The sequence below is a fragment of the Lycium barbarum genome, chromosome 6 (genome assembly GCF_019175385.1).
Source record: "Lycium barbarum isolate Lr01 chromosome 6, ASM1917538v2, whole genome shotgun sequence".
In the NCBI taxonomy this organism is placed as follows: Eukaryota; Viridiplantae; Streptophyta; class Magnoliopsida; order Solanales; family Solanaceae; genus Lycium; species Lycium barbarum.
The window spans coordinates 108,031,206-108,052,748 of NC_083342.1; the positions used below are offsets into that span (position 1 = coordinate 108,031,206).

At 35.0% G+C, this 21,543-nt stretch overlaps 1 protein-coding gene across 2 annotated transcripts; it reads left to right on the forward strand.

The window, feature by feature from the left end:
• Nucleotides 1-1,116: 1,116 nt before the first annotated feature.
• LOC132645333 (AP2-like ethylene-responsive transcription factor At1g16060) lies at nucleotides 1,117-6,406 on the forward strand. 2 transcript variants are annotated; one of them, XM_060362265.1, is made up of 6 exons: nucleotides 1,117-1,652; nucleotides 1,866-1,948; nucleotides 2,617-2,705; nucleotides 2,942-3,066; nucleotides 3,511-3,587; nucleotides 5,499-6,406. In XM_060362265.1, exons 1-6 carry the CDS (start codon nucleotides 1,420-1,422, stop codon nucleotides 6,218-6,220), a joined length of 1,329 nt encoding a protein of 442 aa, XP_060218248.1. In that variant the 5' UTR covers nucleotides 1,117-1,419; the 3' UTR covers nucleotides 6,221-6,406. The 2 variants fall into 2 exon arrangements, with proteins under 2 accessions (XP_060218248.1, XP_060218249.1); XM_060362266.1 differs by lacking the exons at nucleotides 1,117-1,652; nucleotides 1,866-1,948 and adding an exon at nucleotides 1,980-2,223.
• The last annotated feature ends 15,137 nt before the right edge of the window (nucleotides 6,407-21,543 follow it).

Consider the following 21,543-nt stretch of genomic DNA (forward strand, 5'->3'; position numbering starts at 1 on the left):
TTCATGTTTCTTTTTATTTACAATTAATTTAAAAAAAAAAAAAAAATTAATTTGCATGGATACAGCTATGAGATTGAACACTTGGAAGACCCTTTCACACAGCCAAAGTGAATCCAGACAAATGCTGCTTCGTCGCCATTCCTGCTAGCTTTTTTAGTTTTTTCTACTCCACAGTGGTTTGCCTCGTAATTAATTACAAAAAGCAATGTCATATTTATAAGCTTCCACAATTAAAACACCCCCTCCCTCTGTCCCCTTCATAGTTCACACCACGCGTCCATCCCCTTCTCTGTATGTAGAAGAAGACACAATTCTTCACTGACAACACCACAAGTTTAGACGCTAAGTCAAAAAAATTAAAAATTAAATTGTATTTCCTCCGTTCGTTTATGTTTGTCCACTGTACTAAACATAGGTGTGCATTTTTATTTGTTCAATTTGAAAAATTAAAGAAAAAATTACCATTTTACACCTGTTTTACTCTTATTTACTCCCTTCATCCCAAAATAAGTATAACCTTAGCAAAAAAACAGCTCATTAAGAAGGAGTTTACTAAACTATCCATACTAATTAGATGTTTTTGTTAGAATTGAGCAATATTAAAGAAGACTACTTCTTTGACGCTAAAGGCATAATTGAAAATATTTGCCAATTTTTATCTTGAATACCTAAGGTAAGACTTATTTTGGGAAAATATTTTTCTTTCTAAGGTGACATTATGTTGGAATTGGGTTGGAAACTTCAAGAAATTATTAGTGACTGTACAATTTTTAAAGTATATTTGATTGATTTTAATTATTTAGATGATTTAGAATAATTAGAGATTAATATATAATTAAATTATCATTTTATTAATTGCTCTTTAAGGAGTGTGCCGAGAAATTATTTTGTGGTTTTTTTCACTAATTTTTTTTAAATGAAGATTCCCATTGAGAAAGTAGTGAAAGAAAGGCCAATTGGTTATAACAGCATCATGGCCTCTGAACTGAAGTCTGAACTTGCATTCAGCCAAGTGTTAAAAACGATTAATTAACTCAAGTTTAAATTAACCCAAGTTAACTACATGGGGTTAACTTACTCCAGCCCCCACTCCTCTCCCCCACCCCCCAAAGTCATAGTGGGTGGGTGGGTGTTGTTCAGCTTATAACTCCATTCCAACCCAAATGCAATTCTTGTATTCCTCCTCTGTCACTTCTTAATTTGGTAAACCACTTTGGTTTACCAGTAAAGCAAAGAAGAAAGAGTGAAAGAAAGAAGAAGAAAGAAAGAGACTCTCTTTCTATTTTTCTTGATTCTTAACACCAACCCAATCTCTAAAATCCACGAAATTCAATACCCAGAAACACCCACATTGCCAAAAAAAAAAAAAAAGGTTGAATTTTTATTTTATTGGGTTTTTTTTTCTGGGCAAAAAAAGTTATGAAGAAATCTCCTCCATCTCCTTCTTTTTGTTGCTCCTCTTCTTCTTCATCATCTTCATGCATTGAACAAATCCATGAAGAAACAGAGAAGCAAAAACTGAAACCAAAGCCCAATTCAATTTCAAAGCCCAGGCCCAAACGTGCTGCTAGAGCTAAGAGAATTCTAAATGCTGATTCTCCAATTAATAATTCATCTCCAAGAAGAAGCTCCATTTACAGAGGTGTAACAAGGTATGTTTTTTTTTTTTAAATTCACATAGTAACACACACATTCAAGGTGTTTTATGTGAAACTCCAAAAATCAAAATTTGATTTTTGAGCTGGGTTTTTCTTTTTTCTTGCATGCATGAAGAAATGAGTGATAAAAAAATTAATTATTTTTTTGTTAATTAAAGTTGTGATTTTTTTTTTTTTTTTTTGTGTGTGTGTGTGTTGTTTTTACAGGCATAGATGGACAGGAAGATATGAAGCTCACCTATGGGACAAGAGTACTTGGAATAGCATTCAGAACAAGAAAGGACGACAAAGTGAATGCTCTTTTTTTTCTTCTCCTTATCTTTCTTTCCTTTTGTTTAATTTTTTATTTATTCTGTGGATTCAAAAAAATGAATTTTAATCAAGGAGATCTACAGTAATTTTTTACTATTAAAGTAATTTTTTACTTTTAATTTCATTTCTGTTAATTTAATCATTTTTTTACTCTCCTTAATCTGACTTTGTTCTTTGTTGGTTCTTGTGATGATCTCCTCTCTGTCACTTGCAACGTTAACAAAAACGCCTCTTTGCTGCTTAGTTTATTTGGGTAAGCACCAATCCTCTTATATACAAGTGTTTTTTGCATGATGTACAACATCCTTTATGCATCAACTGTCATGAAAATTATTTTACTTGTTTGACTGTTTTTTCTAATAAAAAAACTGTTATGTACAAGTGTTTTTGCACGAAGTACAACACCCTTTATGCAGAAACTGTCCTGAAAATTGTTTTACTTGTTTGACTTTTTTTTTTCTTTTCTAATAACAAAACTTTTATGTACAAATGTTGTACAACTCCCTTTATGCATAAACTGTCCTGAAAATTATTTTACTTGTTTTACTGTTTTTTTTTTCTAATAAAAAACTCTTTTTTAAATAAATAAAAGACAATTTTTTTGCTACTTTTTTAAATGTCATTTTCAATTTGCAATTGAATGCAGGAGCTTATGATAGTGAAGAAGCTGCTGCCAGAACTTATGATCTTGCGGCTCTTAAGTACTGGGGTCCCGCAACTACACTTAATTTTCCGGTACTTAAATTCTTACTTTTTTCTCAATAAATTCCTTTTGTTTTAAAAACAATTTACAGATTTTTTAAAACTATTTTTCATGTAAAACCAAAAAAATTAGGGGGGGTTTTCATAGAAATGTTGTCTTTCTGGGAGTAAAAAAAGGGAGCAAAGTGACCAAAAAATAACCAACCCTATATGGACAAATAAGATTACTGTACAACATTTGAATAGTGACGTACAATAAAACAATGCAGATGGAAACATACAGCAAAGAGCTTGAAGAAATGCAGAGGCTATCAAAGGAAGAGTACTTGGCTTCATTAAGGCGAATGAGCAGTGGATTCTCTAGGGGTGTTTCCAAATATCGTGGCGTTGCAAGGTATTAATTATTTCCAAAATTACTAAATTAGCTTTTATATTAATAAAAGTCTAAAACACATTTTTTAGAAAAGGAAAAAAAAGAGGACAAAAAGACATGCAAATTTAATTTTTTATAAGTACAAGGTCGGTACATTTTAAGTGGAAGTCAACAATTTTTGTGGATTTTCATGCTTTTGTAACATAACTGGTTTATTTAAGTGTGGGACCTACTGGGACATTGTTTTTCAGTGGGACCCATTTGGATTCACTGTCTATTTGTGGGCTGTGAGTTTAGGTGCATATCTAGCAATGATGAAAAATGTAATGTGATAGCGTGATTAAAGATTCAAATAATTGACCATTCTACTTAGAGAGACCGTGCATTTTGAGAAAAAACAACCCCTTTATTATCGGATAAAATGCGAATTTGACACGTTATATTTGGAAATTTTGATTTTGACAGGCACCACCATAATGGTCGATGGGAAGCACGTATTGGACGGGTGTTTGGGAATAAGTATCTCTATTTGGGAACTTACAGTAAGTCTCTATCTTAATATCTCTTTCATTTTGCACCTTATTGAGTGGTTAGTTTGTTTATTTCGAGTACTAGTTTCTCAATCGGCAAGTTTGTTTGCTTTTTTCCTTTTATAAAAAAGGGAGAAGGAAAATAAAGATTTGTTTTATTCAATTATCAAAAACAAATACAGTTTGATCCCAACTCCTCACACTACCCTTATAGTGTCCGATTCTTTTTTATTAATGTAGGAGATTTAATACTTGGGAAAGATTTTACACTTTTGCATGTCTAACATAAATCAAATAGATTCAACAGGATTAAAGCTGACATGGCACATGATCATTGGTGTTTTATATTATTTACTGAGATCAAAGTTAAAAGGCTGAGGTGGTCCAAATTTTAAATATTTGTGCAGATCTTTATGGACCGTACAAAAAGTTAAAACTTTCTGTTCCAACTTTATAAAAACTGAAAATATTCCCCTATATTTTTCTTAGTGGGTTAAGACCTTACCCATTTTTGTTATGTGGTTTATGTTTGACTAAACTAGAAAAATTAATCAATAATTGCTACTAAAATATGATCCTAGTTACTCATGAACAAGCAAAGCTTAACCTGGGTTTTGGCCGGTTCTGACCAAATTTCTCTTTCAATGGGTCCGACATCCTATATTAAGTAAATTGAACATGGCCTTGAGTCATGTGGGGCTCACCTTAAACTAAAAATATTTTTATATGGATATAAAATTATATTGCCTTTTAGCGGCAAGTTGCTCCATTCGGCAATTCAATTGAGCCAATTTTGAATTTTTATGAAATTACCAGAATGATGTAAGATGCTCTATAATTGGTTTAAGTGGGAGATATTAATTACTCTAGTATGTGTGAGAGTTTGAATAGTTGTTTAAGATAAGTAAATATCTTGATTTTCTTTAATGTGACTGTATTAGATCTTGGCTCGTGACATTGTCAGACCCTTGATTCATGCTTAATGGGATGAATAATTTAAGTGTAGTCTCTGTAGACAATTATGCCTTTGGATTGATGCATACTGTCTCATCATCCTCATCTCCAACTATTACACTCCAAAAGAACTACTAACCCTCATCAGTCAGTTGAACAAGGCTGCAAAAACCCACATCATCCTTGATCATTTATGACTATGCTCTTTCACTTTAGGTGATATATAAGGTACAATGTCTAAAAGAAAAAAGAAAAAAAGCACCTTGCCATTTTATTCCTTTTCTTCATCAATGCACCCTCAAAAATAAAAGAACAAATCATTAGAAGAAAAAACATGTCTATCTTTTTAAGTATAACCATTCGGTATCTGGAACTCATTGGTCCGACTAACTCGAACTTGAATCATTCGCCCCATAGGGGTTCATTAAATGGGGAAGTGCCCCTTATCAAGAAAAACATTAACATTGATGGGTTGAACAAGTAATAATATAATCATTCGAAAAGAGTTTGTTTGACATTGCTTGTGTTGTTTTCAAAATAAGTACTAATATAATCCCATCTTGCTTGCAACAACAACAACAACAACAACAACATATAAGTGGGGTTTGGGAGGGCAGGGTGTACGTAGACCTTACCCCAATCTGCTTGTAACTGAGGCATAGTTTGTTGCTTTTTACGAGCGAGTAAGTGCAATCTAGAGCATATTTACTAACCAAAGAGAACGAGTAAGGGCAATCTAGAGCATTTATATTGTCACTTTTACTTAGGTTATTTAAGATTCATCAGTTTCCTTGTTACTAATTGCTTCACTTGATGATGGCGTTGGTACTTGGACAATGCAAAATGCAAAATACGCTTTGTGTATCTGCCAATTGTTTTGAATAGATGATGGTAATATTATCTGGAATGAACTGTGTGGAGAAGCTAAATCTTGAAATTACTTGTTATATACTTCTCTTCTTGCTGAAGGCACTCAAGAGGAAGCAGCAGCAGCATATGATATGGCAGCAATTGAGTACAGAGGGCCTAATGCAGTAACCAACTTCGACATCAGCAGATATGCAGACAAGTTGAGGAAACTCCGTGAACCGGATATGCTAACAAAGGAGGAAAACACAGAGTCCTCTGCTGAAGTGCAATCAAATGAGGTAATTGAACAACATCAACTAGCTCTTCAACAAGAAGAGAACCAACTGAGTTTTCAGCAAGAAGAATTAGCTGCAGAACCGATAGGAGTACCAAAGTTAGAGTTTACGCGTCCACTTGATTCTGATGAAGTGACTCAACCAAAAGTTTTGAAGTTGGAGTTTGCCCCTTCGGTGGACTCTGCTGCTGATAAATTAAAGGCGAAGGACCGCGAGGAGGAAGATGACAACCCATGGAACATGTACTTGGACGATACATTTGATTCCTTCCCAATTCCCGACTTCTCTCTTGACAAACCATCGGACTTGATGGATCTTTTCAACAACAGCAGCTTTGACTTTAATTTCTATGAGGAATCAAGTGAGAATGAGTTCAACCTGGACGTATTCTCTGACAGCATGATCATCGACATGATTGAAGCTAATAACGAGGAAGTGAGGAAGAATCCGTCGAATTCTCCTACTTCATCGTCATCCGTGTCAAGAACGCCATCCATTTCTAGCGACATGAAAGATGTTGGAGGTTTGGCATCTTCGGCAATGTAAGAACTCAGCTTGGTGTTGAAATGAATTATAAGTTCAATAGGAACTAGTTTTAGATGCCTTTTTAATCTTTCCTAGATATAGGGACACAAGCAGAAGCCCTTGTACCGTGTTTTAATTAGTTTCTTTACCAAATATGAACTCCTGCAGTTTAGCTGAAATGTTGCTTAGCAAACTGTTTTGGTTTCATTTTGCCTGTTGATATCCCAGCCCTGCTTGCTTTTTCGTGCATTGGTAATGTTATTTCTCAGTCATCATATTGCATTATTGATAATATTCTTATTAGTTGTATTGGATTATTCACTTTGAATGAAGAATTAAGGGTCATGGAAAAATCAAATAATTTCTTTTAGATGAGTAAAGGAATTTCAAAAAATTTGCTTGTTGAGTTTTAAAGATGATGACTCAAATAATAGGCAGTTGATATCGAACACGACCTTCATGGGAAATGGCACAACCTAAGATCATTGACACCCTCACTTTACATATACAGGATTTAAATACATTAAATCCCCTTATTATTCAATGAAAGATGTATTTACAAGGATGCAGGAAAGCCTTGTATATATAGGTTGCAAAAGACCCTAAACCCAATCTAAATCCGATCACTTTTTCGTGTAGGAAATGGACCTCTTTTTTGGAAACTTTTGCCGTCAATCATAGGATCTGGTCCTTACATCAGTCCCACAAATAGGATATACGCAGACCTTACCTTTCTCTACCTTTGTGGGGTAGAGAGACTCTTTCCGGTAAACCCTCGACTCGAAATAAAAGAAAAGCATTCGAAGTATGGTAGCAAGAAAATATGATAGCAAAATAGCAAGACACAAAGCAAATGAAGCAACAAACAGTAACATACATTGAAATAAAGAAACTACGCAATTACTAACTAATACTACTAGTAAGGAGAAGCAGAAAGGAGGCTAGCCCTTGCCTCTCCCACAAAAAGAGCGACAACACTTCACTACCTACTAACCTTCTAGCCTAATCCGCGACCTCCACACCTTCTTATCCAAGGTCATGTCCTCAGTAAGCTGAGGTTGTTCCATATCTATCTAATCACCTACCCCCAGTTCTTACCTCTACTTCTCCTAACTCCTGCTATGGTCAACCTCTCACACCTCGTTGCTGGCGCATCCACACATATCATTCATAATTTCCTATAACAGTAATTTGTATTTATACGCATTAATACCAGCGGCAGAAAGTGCAAAATTTATTTATCCGCATTCGTAACTTCCTGTTATATTAAGTTATATTTATCTGCATTTATAGTAGCGGTAAAAAGAGCGACACTAGGCAATCTTTGCATTAAATGCAACAATACATGCATATTCAACAGATCACAAAAATCTGAACGTGGTCAAGGTCATTTCCCTCGACTCGCGCTTCATCACTATTGGTCATATCATCCTATGTCTTTCCTTCAATAACCAGCAGAGTTGTGTCATCATCCCATTCGTCCTCAATAAATGGCGCATATATGTCGCTATTCAGAGGTAATAGTAGTGGCAGAAAGAGCGACACTAGGCAATCTTTGCATTAGATGCGATAATTCAGGCATATTGAAAAGATCACGAATATACGAACCTGGTCAAGGTCATTTCCCTCGACTCGTGCTTCGTCAGTATTGGCCACATCAACCTCTGCCTTTCCTCCAACAACCAAGAAAGTTGTGTCGTCATCCCATTCCTCCTCAATAAATGACATATATATGTCGCCATTCGGAGGTAATAGTAGCGGTAGAATTAGCGACACTAGGCAATCTTTGCATTAAATGCGACAATTCGACATATTTAAAAGATCACGAAAATTTGAACCTGGTCAAGGTCATTTCTCTCGACTCGTGCTTCATCACTATTGGCCACATCATACTGTTTCTCTCCTCCAAGAACGGGCAGAGTTGTGTTGTCATACCATTCCTCCTCAATAAATGACACGTATTTGTCGCCATTCGGAGGTAATAGTAGCAGCAGAAAAGGCGACACTGGGAAATCTTTGCATTAAATGCGACAATTCAAGCACATTGAAAAGATTACGAAAATATGAACCTGGTCAAGGTCATTTCCCACGACTCGTGCTTCATCACTATTGGCCACACCATCCTCTTTCTCTCCTCCAAGAACCAGCAAAGTTATGTCATCATCCCATTCCTCCTTAATAAATGACGCGTATATGTCGCTATTCAGAGGTAATAGTAGCGGCAGAAAAAGCGACAAGGCAATCTTTACATTAAATGCGACAATTCAGGCATATTGAAAAGATCACGAGAATATGAACATGGTCAAGGTCATTTCCCTCGACTCGTGCTTCATCACTATTGGCCACATCATCCTCTTTCTCTCCTCCAACAACCGACAGAGTTGTTTCGTCATACCATTCCTCCTTAATAAATGACACGTATTTGTCGCCATTCGGAGGTAATACTAGCGACAGAAAAAGCGACACTAGGCAATCTTTACATTAAATGCGACAATTCAGGCACATTGAAAAGATCACGAAAATATGAACCTGGCCAAGGTCATTTCCCACGACTCGTGCTTCATCACTATTGGCCACATCATCCTCTTTCTCTCCTCCAAGAACCAGCAGAGTAGTGTCATCATCCCATTCCTCCTCAATAAATGACGCATATATGTCGCCATTTAGAGTTAATAGTAGTGGCAGAAAAAGCGACACTGGACAATCTTTACATTAAATGTGACAATTCAGGCATACTGAAAAGTTCACAAGAATATGAGCATGGTCAAGGTCATTTCCCTTGACTCATGCTTCATCACTATTGGCCACATCATCCTCTGCCTCTCCTCCAAGAACCAGCAGAATCGTGTCGTCATCCTATTACTACTCCATAAATGACGAATATCTATCGCCATTCGGAGGTCCTAACACTTTTTTTGAATATTCTTCAAAGTACAAAAGGGTCCTCTTTAATTCATACAACTTTTAATTATACGGGAACCTCGTACCCAGACACTCTCTCGAATGGAGAGAGAGAGATGGGAAAAAGTTGATATTTTTCAACATCATTAGATTCGTTCTTTCACTTTTTCTTCATTCTTTTATTTTTATTTTTCCCTCTCTTCATTATATTTTGTCTTTCCTATCAATTCTATGTCCAGCCGTCGAAAATCGATCATCGATGATAAAAAAGCACCACCTTTGTTGGAAAAAGTTTTTTTGGAAAATGTTCCGAGGACAATCTACCGCTTTCTCCCAATATATCCTATCCGTCTAAAAAAGACAAGAAGAAGAAGAAGAAGAAGAAGAAGAAGAGGAGACAACAATTAAAAAAAATTGGCCTTAAGGGAAGGGCACTGGAGTGTTGGTGAAAAAGGAACTATTTAATCATATTTAATTCTCTATAATTTAATATGCTTATTATTAATTATACAGTCAAACCTCTCTATAACAGCACCGTTGGGTCCAAAAAAAATTGGCTGTTATAGAGAATAGTTGTTATACACCTATAACAGCATTGGCATTTAAATAATATTTCGCTATTATAGGCAAAAAAGATGCATAAAATCTAATTTTTCATTTTTAATTTTCAAATTCTAAGCATAATCACACTTTGTATAACGAGGGGAAATCTTTTAATGATGAAAATATATATATTCATATGATATTTTTTGTCATAAATAGTGTATTAATTGGTCAAAATCTCTACACTTATTATTAGCAATCGTAGATATTTTATTTTTATGAAGATGGTTAATTATTATATTACCAAAAAAAGAATATAGCTGTTATACGGGGGATAATTTTACAAAGAGTGTATTGTTATGAAGTTGGATGTTGCCGTTATAGATGAAATGTTGTTATATAGAAGCAAAATATAACATAAAAAATCGGTTCCGAAAAAATTTGGTTGTTATAGAGAGGTGCTATTATATGCGAATGCCGTTATAGAGAGGTCTGACTGTACCTCTTGATGATTCTCGTCCGCCTCTTTTCTTCCTCCTCCTCCTTCTCCTCCTCTTCTCTTCGTCCTCTTCCTTTTCTTCCTCCTTTTCTCCTCCTCCTCCTCCTCCTCCTCCTTCTTCTTAGTTTTATATCCACCTTTAAGTTTTCTTTTCTTTTTTCTCCCCCATTTCAAATTTTGACCCATATAAAAAAGTCATACTCTATCAAAATATCAATTTTGGCAGAAATATTTTAGCCTCCATTTATCCATAGATACCAAAAAAAAAATCATTTTTTTTTGGAATTTTGGAGTTGGAGTTGGAATTGTGTTTGGCCATAGTTTTTGAAATTGTAGTTTTTGGTGAAATGTAATTGTAAAAAAGTGAAAAAATTTGAAAAACAAGTTTTTTGAGTTTTTGGTATTCCGGAATACAACTTCAAGTTGTATTCGGAATTTTCATAGCCAAACGCTGATTCCGGAAAAAAGTGAAAAAAAATCCAGAATAAAGTGAATAATTTTTATGGACAAACGGGGCCTTAATCTACCGCGCGCTTCCTCCCAATATATTCTACCTATTCCTTTCCTTTCACATACAACAAATTATAATAAAAAAGAACAGCAAAAGAAGAAGAAAAAAGACACAAAATTTAGGTTTTTTTAGGAGTTAAGGGGGAAGGGGACCTTAGGATGGTGAAGAGGGGGATACTTAATTTCTACTTAGTTACTTTTATGTGATATATTAAAAGTAAAAGTTACTCATTAATTTCCCGAGTACTTACCCTCGAATGACTTATGTAGTACTTTTTTTGTCCATTTTTACTTGTCATGTACAGAGGCAGATCTAAGATTTGAACGTTCCGGGTGCCACACTAGGATTAAAGGGTCGGTTTGTTTATGGGCTTCAGTTTGGATGCATCTTTTCGATAAATATTAGACCAATTTATCGAATATCCAGATTTGTTTAGTTAATTATGTTCTCTTTTAAATATCCTGAGATAAAAGTGTCACGACCCGACTAGGGGCCGCGACGGGTACCCGGGGCTAACTACCGAGCACCAATCGTTCTATGTCTCATCATACTCATTTAATGCTCTTTTATCACTTTTATACTCAAATCTTAGGAAAATCATATTCCATATAAAACATAAATACTTATATATATACCTCTTGGCCATCAAATTAACATTTATACTAAATAGCATCTCGTGAGACCATCTAACCCACACTGCGTATCTACGAGCCTCTACTGGAGTGCTAAACATAAGGACGGGACAAGACCCCGTCATGCCCAAAATACATATATACAAAAAGATAATCATAAGCACCTCCGAACAATGGAGTGCTCTCAAATCAGCTGCCAGCTCCTATGAGTCTGAATCAGGCTCACCTCCCTGTCTACCTGTGGGCATGAACACAGCGTCCAAAGAAAACGGACGTCAGTACGAACATTGTACTGAGTATGAGAGGCATAACAATGAAAATACGTCGATGAGATGAATGAAGCATCAATAAGGACGCAACTGTATATGACTGTAACTTATAGAAGAAATAGCACATGCTGACTTACTCATAATCATCATCATCTCATGTATGCAATAATGTATAAGTTGCCCGTCCATATAGGTACGGTGTGATAATGTATAAGTTGCCCGTCCATATCGGATCGGTGTGATAATCATAGCCTGCGTCCAGGCCTCCCGCGTCCGGGGTATAAGCTGCCCACTATAGTGGTGTGTATGTCTGCCCGTCCATATAGGAGCGGTGTAATATCATCATCATAATATGCTCATCATTATATACTCATCGTAATACATGCATGAGAACTCAAGGACAACTATACTTTGTCGGGGTGACGTAGGGTCGTGATCCCCCGACTTTATTATGGACATCTATAAGTATTCTGCCTCACCATGAAGGAAGTAGTGTATAAGGTGAGTGTATGCCACAACAGACATCTGTAACTTAATAATGTTCTACCTTACCTTGAAGGGACAATACATAAGGTGAGTGTATACAACATACGACATCATTAGCGTTATAGGAGCGTCATAGCATGAACTCTAGAATCTTTAGACTCAAGCTTATCATCATTGTACTCATAGCATATCTCTTATCTCATATAGCTATTCATGATCATAGACTCTTGACTTTCTGGGGTATATATATAAAGAATTCATGTAAAGAAAGGAGAATCATACCATCGGATTCATGCCATAGAAATAAAAGACTAGCCTCACATACCTTTGACGTTTACTATTCTTATCGCTTGCTTGCTTCCCCTATGATGCACTCATGTATACCTTCAAGAGAATTCATGCCGTCATTAGCTAAGCAATTATAAGAACAGACTGCTATTTTTAGGGAAAATTGGGCAGCATTTCCTTTGTTTCTACTACTTTTCCCATATTCTGTTTCAGCTCTCAAACATTCGCAACCATAATCGTAATATAGAAACCAACAATCATCATTTATATACATTTAGCAAAATCCACCAATTTCCTCCAATTTCTCCACATTTAGTGGTTTTAGCTTATCGTCACATTTTTCTCATACATCACACTCATTTCATGGTCTAAACATCATTTATAGCATACTCATGATCACAACATATCAACGTTCATGGTTTCATTCAACTACCATTCAATAGTGACACTACTCATCCTTCCAAAACTCATTTTCCATGTTTTTCTACAATCCAAGCATCTTAGCTTTACAATACCTTAAATAGCACAATAAAACCATGAAACATACCTTAGATGATGGTGGAACAAGCTTAGAGTTGAATCCTCCCTTTATCACCAAAACCCTTTTTCACCTTCCTTAGGATTTTCTTGAAGAAGATGAATCCTACTTGAGTTTCACACACTTGGGTTCATGAATTTGATGTTGTTAATCTTGGTTCCATTTGATTTTTCTTGTGGATGAAATGTTGAGAGGGTTCTAGAGGGTTCTTAGAGAGAAGTGGTGTGGAAAATGAAATGAATTTATGAACTTGGGTCCTCTTTTTAAAAGCTTGAAATCTGATCCTTCGGGCAACTCTACGCCCATTTTTACGGACCGTCAAACTGTTTGACGGACCGTCAAAATGGACCGTAAAATTGCCCAGCAAAATATGAGTTTCTGTGACCGTTTTACGCTGGTCTGGGTCCATTTTACGGACCGTAAAAATGTTTTACGGTTCGTCAAAAATTTCTACGGACCGTCAAATGGTCCGTAGAACTTCTCTGCTCAGACAGTCTGTCGTATAATGCCCATAACTTTTTATCCCGATAAGCTGTGAGGTCCCACGACCTATGGTTAGAAAGCTCTTCCAACTTTATAATAGCGTTTTCGCCCCTCCTAATCAGATCATCCGAAAATGTTTTCCTTAACTCGCCCTTTTGGATGGCTTATGCCCATATTTGGCTTATGGGTCGTTCTTGACACTTACTTAACACTTCATTACCAATATAAGGGACATTATAACTCTTCTCCAAAATGTCATTAAGCCATCATTAATTCGATACTCGAAATTATTTCCCGATACACAACATATACCTTGCTTTCCTTAACAACTTTCGTCTCCTACCTCCAATGGCTTTGAAATCTCATTTAGAATCATTAAATATTATTTCTTACTTATCAAAACATCATATGCATCATGCCCTTCTTCAGTCAATTCACTGTGCATGAACGGAAAATTTTCCGAGGTGTAACAAAAAGATTCCAAAGCAGTCCCTTTTTTTTTTTTGCACAGACAAGTAGCATTATTATCTAAAACCTTGCGGAAAAAAAAAGATTTTCTACATTAGAAATCGGTAAACCATCTACTATCATTATCTCAATTTATTCATACTTCATTGCCTACTGCGTGTTTTTACACACATATAGTTGAAAATTAAGGATTGTAGCCTCCGCCTAGTAATCTTTATTTAGCTCGGACTTTGGTGAAAGATTAAAAAATAAAAATAAAAAATTTTAAAATTTCAAAGATATGATATAATCAACATTCATCATTTAAAAAATTTGAACTTTTTTTTTTAAATTTATATTTTACTATCAAACTTATTTTCTTAATATTAATGTGATTTTAAAAAAAAAATAGTACTTATTATCTGAGGTAAACGTGCAACAATTGTACCCAGTGACTAGTACTTAAAGAAAGAATAGAAAAACTTAAAATTTAATTAAACCAAAAAATAAAAAATAAAATAAAAAAAGGTTAACTGGGATTAATAAAGAAGAGCAAGTTAAGAGAAATTAAAGAAAGAGAAAAAGAAAATAAAGAAGTAGAGAAATGAAAGGAAGAGGCTTTGTAATTGAAAAAAGAAAAAGAGCAAGACACACGCATCAAGCAAGATTCGAACTCCCGCCCTTCAGACTGAATATTTGACCCATTGCCAGTGGCACCAAACGCCCTCTTGCTACACCGGGTGGCATGCTTATTACTTAACCGTTTTCTTATATATATATAAATATATAAACAAAGTTTCAACCGAGACGTGCGGGTGCCGTGGCATCCCCAACCTTCTACATAGATCCGCCCCTGGTCATGTATACTAAATATAGATATTTATTCTTACTTGTTCAGTTTTAAAAATCAAGAGATAACTTACCATTTCATACCTATTTTATCCTTATTATTAATTTTTATTTTGGAAACTTTAAGGGATTGTTAATAGCTACATAACTTTTAAAGTATGTTTGATTGATTTTAATTGTTATGTGACTTAATAATAATTAGGAGTGATATAGTAAAACTGTCATTCTCTTTATGACTCCTTAGAGGTGTGTCAAGTCAATACATGACAGGCAAAAATGGACGGAGAGAGTAACAGTTTTTTCATGAACTTTCATCTTTCCTTTCCCGATGCAGCTTAGCTTCTTTGCCAATATTTTTCTATTTACTCTCATTAAAAGCACCATTACTTATCATTAATCTATATTAAAAGTAATATGTATATCAGTATATGCATGCCAATTATTCTATAGCCACAAAGAATACTATATGCAGGCCTACTACTAGGGTGCCACTACAACCATTATTTCCTTCCAACTTAGAAGAACCTATCTATAATTGTCATTCGTTATAACAATATTTCACTATAACGGTCTGATTTTCTCCAGAACCGACCTTTCATGTTATATTTTATTTCTCTATAACAACATTCTACCTATAACAACAGTGACATTCATTATAGCGGTACACTCTTTGTAAAATTACCTCTTTATAACAGTCATACTCAAATATTGTGTAATAATATTTTGTAATATGTGTAAAAATAAAGAGCTAATGTTAAGAGTCAATTGTTACTTGAAGTGAGATAGAAGAGTCAACTGTTAAGCTCTTAGACAACCTTTTAGGGAATTATTGAGTTCCCTTTTGTTGAAAGTTTGGACAAAATTCTTTGTCAATTCAAGTTTTATATTATCACTAAGAGACTCGAATTTACGAAACAACATACAATTGTAAAATTCTTATGTCAAATTTGAAATATTAAATTTTTAATTAAGTTTAAATGCATGTGTTCCTTAGATTTTAATTTTTTATTGGTATTGGTACAACTAGTTATCAATTTACGAGTAATTTATTAGTATTTTCAATTTTTAATTAACGAGATATGAAAATCCATTGAAATTTTAAATTACAAGTATATTGCTTTCGTTTATATGTAACATAAAAAGTACAATTTTTTTTTTTTGCGTAGCTTCTTTTTATACCAGCTAAATGAGATTTAAACATTAAATGTCAGTATACATACATAATAGTAGCCGTGAAATTTCGAACAAATGTTGCCCTTATAGAGAGGTTTGACTGTATTTACAAAATCCTTTGGCAGAAGAAAGTTTTGTACAGAAGATTGTTGAGAGTATGTTCATATAATTTCTAAAGAGTTTAGCTTATTTATCATTAATTCTTGCAAGTTGCTTTATGAATTATTCATAGGTTGAGTTTATAATTTCGGAACTTGATTTTTTATTTGTATTGGTTCTTTTTTTTTTTTTTTTTTTTTTTTTTTTTTTTTTTTTTGGGTTTCATCATTGTGCCTAATTTAATCATCGTGTCACTCTTCCTTCGGAAGACCTTAAATGTTGTAATGTCCTGAACATGGGAAGAAGAACTTTTGTTTATTTCTTTTTACCGCAAATAAAATGCCGGGAAGTGGAGACTTAACCTACGATATGTGAGCAAGTTTGATATGATATTGGATGCCTCAAGTGCTCAACTTTCCTCGAGATCTTGTATTAGAAGCCAAGTCAAGGACTTTCAAGCTTTACAAGCCTAGTTCATAGAGGATGAAGCTATGGAAGCACTTGAGGAAAATCATTGGAGGGCTTTCAAGCTATGGAAAATAGCATGGAGGAAGAGTTCCAGAGCCCAAGAGTCCAAGACCCAAAACTTGCCTCTTAAAGAAGCCCAAACATTTGATATGTGGTTACAATTGCAAGCTTAGTAGTTATGACAAATATGGCTAGGAATGAAAGGCAAAATTATATAAGCTTGCCATAGCCTATTTTCATTCCTGAATTGTGGATTGATAAAGAAACTCATTTGAATGTAGTTCTCCTTCTATGGAGTTTAGGTTAAGCTAGGAAAAACTTGTGTTGGGTAGTGGAAGGATTCCCTTATCTCTTTACTTTGAGCCTCTGTTGGATAATTGTTACACCCCGTATCTTAGAACTAAGGTTAGACTCGTATCATTAGAGTTTTAGTGGGAAAACTGAAGGTTTGAACGTTTTGCGAAAATGGTTGATAGGCCTATTTCGGGCAGCCAAAACTCCTTGATTAGTTGGGAATTTGGGAAATTACCCTCAATAAAAGTTGAAGTACGTAGAATTACCTTTCTAACGATACAAGGACCAGGCCAATCAGAGATTGGAGCAAGGATATATGACCATCTCAATATGGCTAATAGTAAGGCGCTTAAAATTCTATAGAATCGGCTAAGTTTTCGATACGTCTGCCTTCCAGTAAAATTTAGTGAAAATCCGTTCGGAATTTGAGGAAACTTAAAACATGAAAGTTGTATCCCTTTGAAATATCTTTCCAACTGTATATTGTGGAGCCCAAACAGAGCTCTGTACAAGAAGTTATGTCCATTTTACCGAATACTGTGCAGAACCAATACAGGTCCATTGTGAAGGCGCAGGGCGCGTGCGCTGGCCCCCCCGCCGCGCACCGATCGCACAAAAACCCCCTCTCTGAATATTGACCTGCAGGGGGTCATGCGCTGCATGTGCATCGTGGGCCCATCACATAACAGGTCCGGTTTCGGGTCAAAAATCGGGATTTCGCGTTTTAAGTTATATTTAAGCTTGGGGTTTATTTCCCTAACACCCCTAGTCACGAAAAATCACCCTAAAGTCAGAGGGAACAAGTACCAAGCCTCAAGAACCCTCCAAGGTAAGTTTTATCATGATTCTAGATTGAATTCAAGTCCCTAATCTCTTTCTAACTTGAGTAAACCCTTCTAATCGATAGAGTTGTGAGTGGAACATTATTGTTGGGCGTGGAAACCCTAGAACTCGAATTCAAGAGGATTGAACGTCAAAAGGTAATGCTTCTACACTCTAATCATTCATAATAGTGAATTGATGAGTTCTTGGGAGAATAGTAAATGGGTTTAGTAAAGAGAATTACACGAACTATAGTAGGGTTTTTTATTGTTGACTTGAGATTGTTATAATCATATGGGTGATGGAGAATGATGTTAATTACACCCAATTGAGATTGTAGAATCACATAGAAGTAATAGAATGGGAGTTGGGTGAAGAAATCACCATCAATGGAGATTGTAGAGCTTTATGCCCACTAAGTATTTGATAAAATGCTTAGATGACTAAAAGCATGGATATTATTGCTAATATAGAATCCCTTTGACTTGTATTGATATAGATGAAAGTTGAAAGGGTTGACGAACATTGTATTACACTCAAAGGCTTGAATTAAGGTATGTGAGGCTAACTATCTACGTTAGGGAATGTTCATGATTCTCCATACGCCTCATTCTTCATACTTGTCAGTAATTTGACTCAAACTATAGTTTAGCCCTAGTTTCATGATATGATATAGAACTGTTATCTTCTAGGGTTGCAGTTACAGAATCCGTTCATGATTGTCAATTTGAATATCATGAAGTCAGCACGTAATCTTTATAGACTTATGTATTGTTACCACATGAGTCTCAGTCTAGAAATTCAGTATGCTCAGAAACAGTCAGTGTTTTCAATTTAGTCCAACATGTCTATTTCAGCTAAGCATTATTCATTGTTATTATGGTCTCAGTCCTTATTAATTAACCATAATTAAACATATGTGATTTTGCCCAAGGGCACAGCACAATCTTGTGTATACGTATACATGACCGAGGCCATTGACTGACGCAATACTAGGCCGAGGCCATAGCGTGCATTTATTATTGGGCTGAGGCCCCACATATACAAACACAGATGATTCAGGTACAGAGCAGGGGGTATTCATATCTCTACTTCCTTGCTATTACAGTTACAGTTATCAGTTTCAGTTTCAGTTCCAGTATTTTATTGCTTCAGTTGCTTTACATACCAGTACAATTCAAATGTGCTGATGTCCCTTTTATTGCTTGGGGGCCTGCATCTCGCGATGCAGGCAACGATATACAGGTTGACGACTCAGCTCTTTAGGAGTGCACGTATCAGCTACTGGTGAGCCCCAAATTCCTTCGGGGCGTTGTCAGCTATCTAGTTATTTCAGTTTATAGACAGCTCTATTATTCAGTATTCTTAGAGGCTTCATAGACACAGTTCAGACAGTCAAATATTTATTATGTTAGTCTTGTTGGCAGTTGTTTAGTTGTTTTGGTTTAAGTCATGTTGGCTACGTTCACATATTTAAGATTGTCTAAGTATTTTTGCATTACGATTTCAGTCAGACCTTTAGTATATCAGCATGTGTTTAGTTGTTTCCACATTCAGTTATGTTTTTGATATCACATGTTGATTCAGCCAGCCAATTAGTTCGCTCGGTCACATGCAGTCAGGCACCGGGTGCCGTGTTACGTCCAGACCCAGGTTCGGGGCGTGACAAATTTCTATTAGGGATGACAAAGTTTCTGTATTTATTACTTCTAAATATGCACTTAGGGCCTTTTCAACCTTTCTATATTCTCTTCTTTTCTCTATGTCTCTATATAAATACCAATAGTTTATAGTTATTTGTCTAACAAAGGGTTGTGTTTTCATATAAAGATAACTAGTATGGCTTAAATCGCTTCTGGATCTGCTTTTGAGAGTATTTCCTAGATCTTATATGTCCTAATAATTTATTTTCTAATCTTGATATTATATCTATTAATTCTTGTAATCTTAACTGATTCTTTTTAGTATTACTTAGTCTGATATATTCTGGGTACAGTCTTTCTAACTCTTGTTTTACCTCTAAATAGTTATCTTGCATTACCCTAATGGGATAAATTTTACTTTTTGTTCTAGATGTCGAATACGATCTTCGGTTCTAACTATCTCGTCGTTGGTGAAATATATTTCTCAATTAAGGTTATTTCTTAAACTTAGTATTGTTATATTATCATGCGAGTCTTCGCGATGGACTATATCTATATATCTACAATATTCAGTTAAAAACTTTCTTGTTTTTCTAAAATTTGTAAGTCTTTTTTCGAGTTAAATATATCATACGATAATTATGACTTATATATTTAGTAAAACTATGTTGTCTCATATAACATTGTCTATAAACAGGCATAGGAGTTTGTCTTCTCTTTCATGCAGAGAATGGCCGTCTCATAAAATACAGTCTAAAATATAGTTTAGAATATAGGTTTAGGCCCGAAAATCTTCTTGCTCTGATACCAAAGTGATGGGGGGGGGGGGGGGGGGGTTATATTTTTTGTTTCAATATGGATAGAAATATATAGAGTGATTTTTAGCAAATATTATAAACAATCCTACTCGGTACTTCCTCACTCCTTGATTCCTCTTCTCGTGTAGGTATATTTCTTATTTTCTACCTATCTCCCAATTTTTACGTTTTTTTTTTTAATAATCTGGATTTGGTATTAGAGCTAGACGCTCTGATACCAAGGTGATAGGGGGGTTATATTTTTTGTTTCAAAATATTTTAAACAATCCTACTCGGTACTCCCTCACTCCTTGATTCCTCTTATCATGTAGGTATATTTCTTATTTTCTGTCTATCTCCCAATTTTTACGTTTTTTTTTTAATAATCTGGATTCTAGAATCTTTTGAGTTCAGCCGGGTGCTCTTGGGGCCCCATCGTCACGTGAAACTTTTCAAAAGATACTTTATATTTTTGTTCGTTTGCTGAGTTGTCTCATTAGTCTTCTTTTTCTGAGATGTCTTTGTCGTATTGCTTCCACTAAAAAGTCTTCTTTTTTTTTTCTTAAAATGTCATTGTCTTATTCCACTAAAGTCTTCTTTTTCCTTTTTGAAATGTGCTTCCACTAAAGTCTTCGTTCTCTGTAACATCTTCTTTTTAATTTTGTCTTCTTGCTATTATTATTGTTTCAACTAATGTCTTCAGCCGTCTCTTTTGACTTGGTTCTATCATTATTTTTCTCCATTAATTGATCTAGGTGTCCAAATTGTGTAGAGCAACCGAATCAAAACTCATGCCTGAGTCTACATCATTTTTGGTATCAGAGCAAGCGATAGGGGGGGGGGGGGGGGGGTTATATATGTATGTATGTATACATAATCAATATCCATAATATGTGGCACAACTATGACTTTGAGGTCAAGGTCATAATATGGAGCAACAAGAAATATCTGATATGATGGTATCTCTCTCCTTCATTCCTTTTGTTTTCCTTCTTCCTTCAATTGCATCATCTTCTTTTCTTTTTTTTTATGCAAGAGAAGCTTCAAAACTATAATTGAGGATATAGTGAAGATCATATTCCTTTTGTTCTCTTTTATTTCAATTACTTATGTTAATCTTTGCTCATTGTTAAAGAGAATTGCTCTATCAATTCAATTCTTCTGCATGAAACTGATTTCATGCTAAGGTCTTAACAGTTAACAGTTTGTTATGTAGTTTCTACATATACACTTACATATATAATTATAAAATATTATTTCAAGGAGAAAAAAAAAGAAGAATCAATGAGTCAAATCCAGAAGTAACCTAAAAATTAGATGGTTTGGGCCCTATACTCCAAACCACATTAGTCATTTGTGGATGGAAAGCAGTATTACAAGATCAAAACACCATACAATTTTTAACATAGCAATATCTTCAAGTTCCAAAAAAAGGCAGAATATATATATGTATGTATGTATATATGTATGTATGTATCCATGCTCATGCTCATGTTCATGTCCAGTTTCAATTCTTATCATGTTATCCCATGTCCCATGTTATTTCATTCAGTTGCTTTACATACCAGTACATTCATTGTGTTGACATCCCCTTTCTACTGC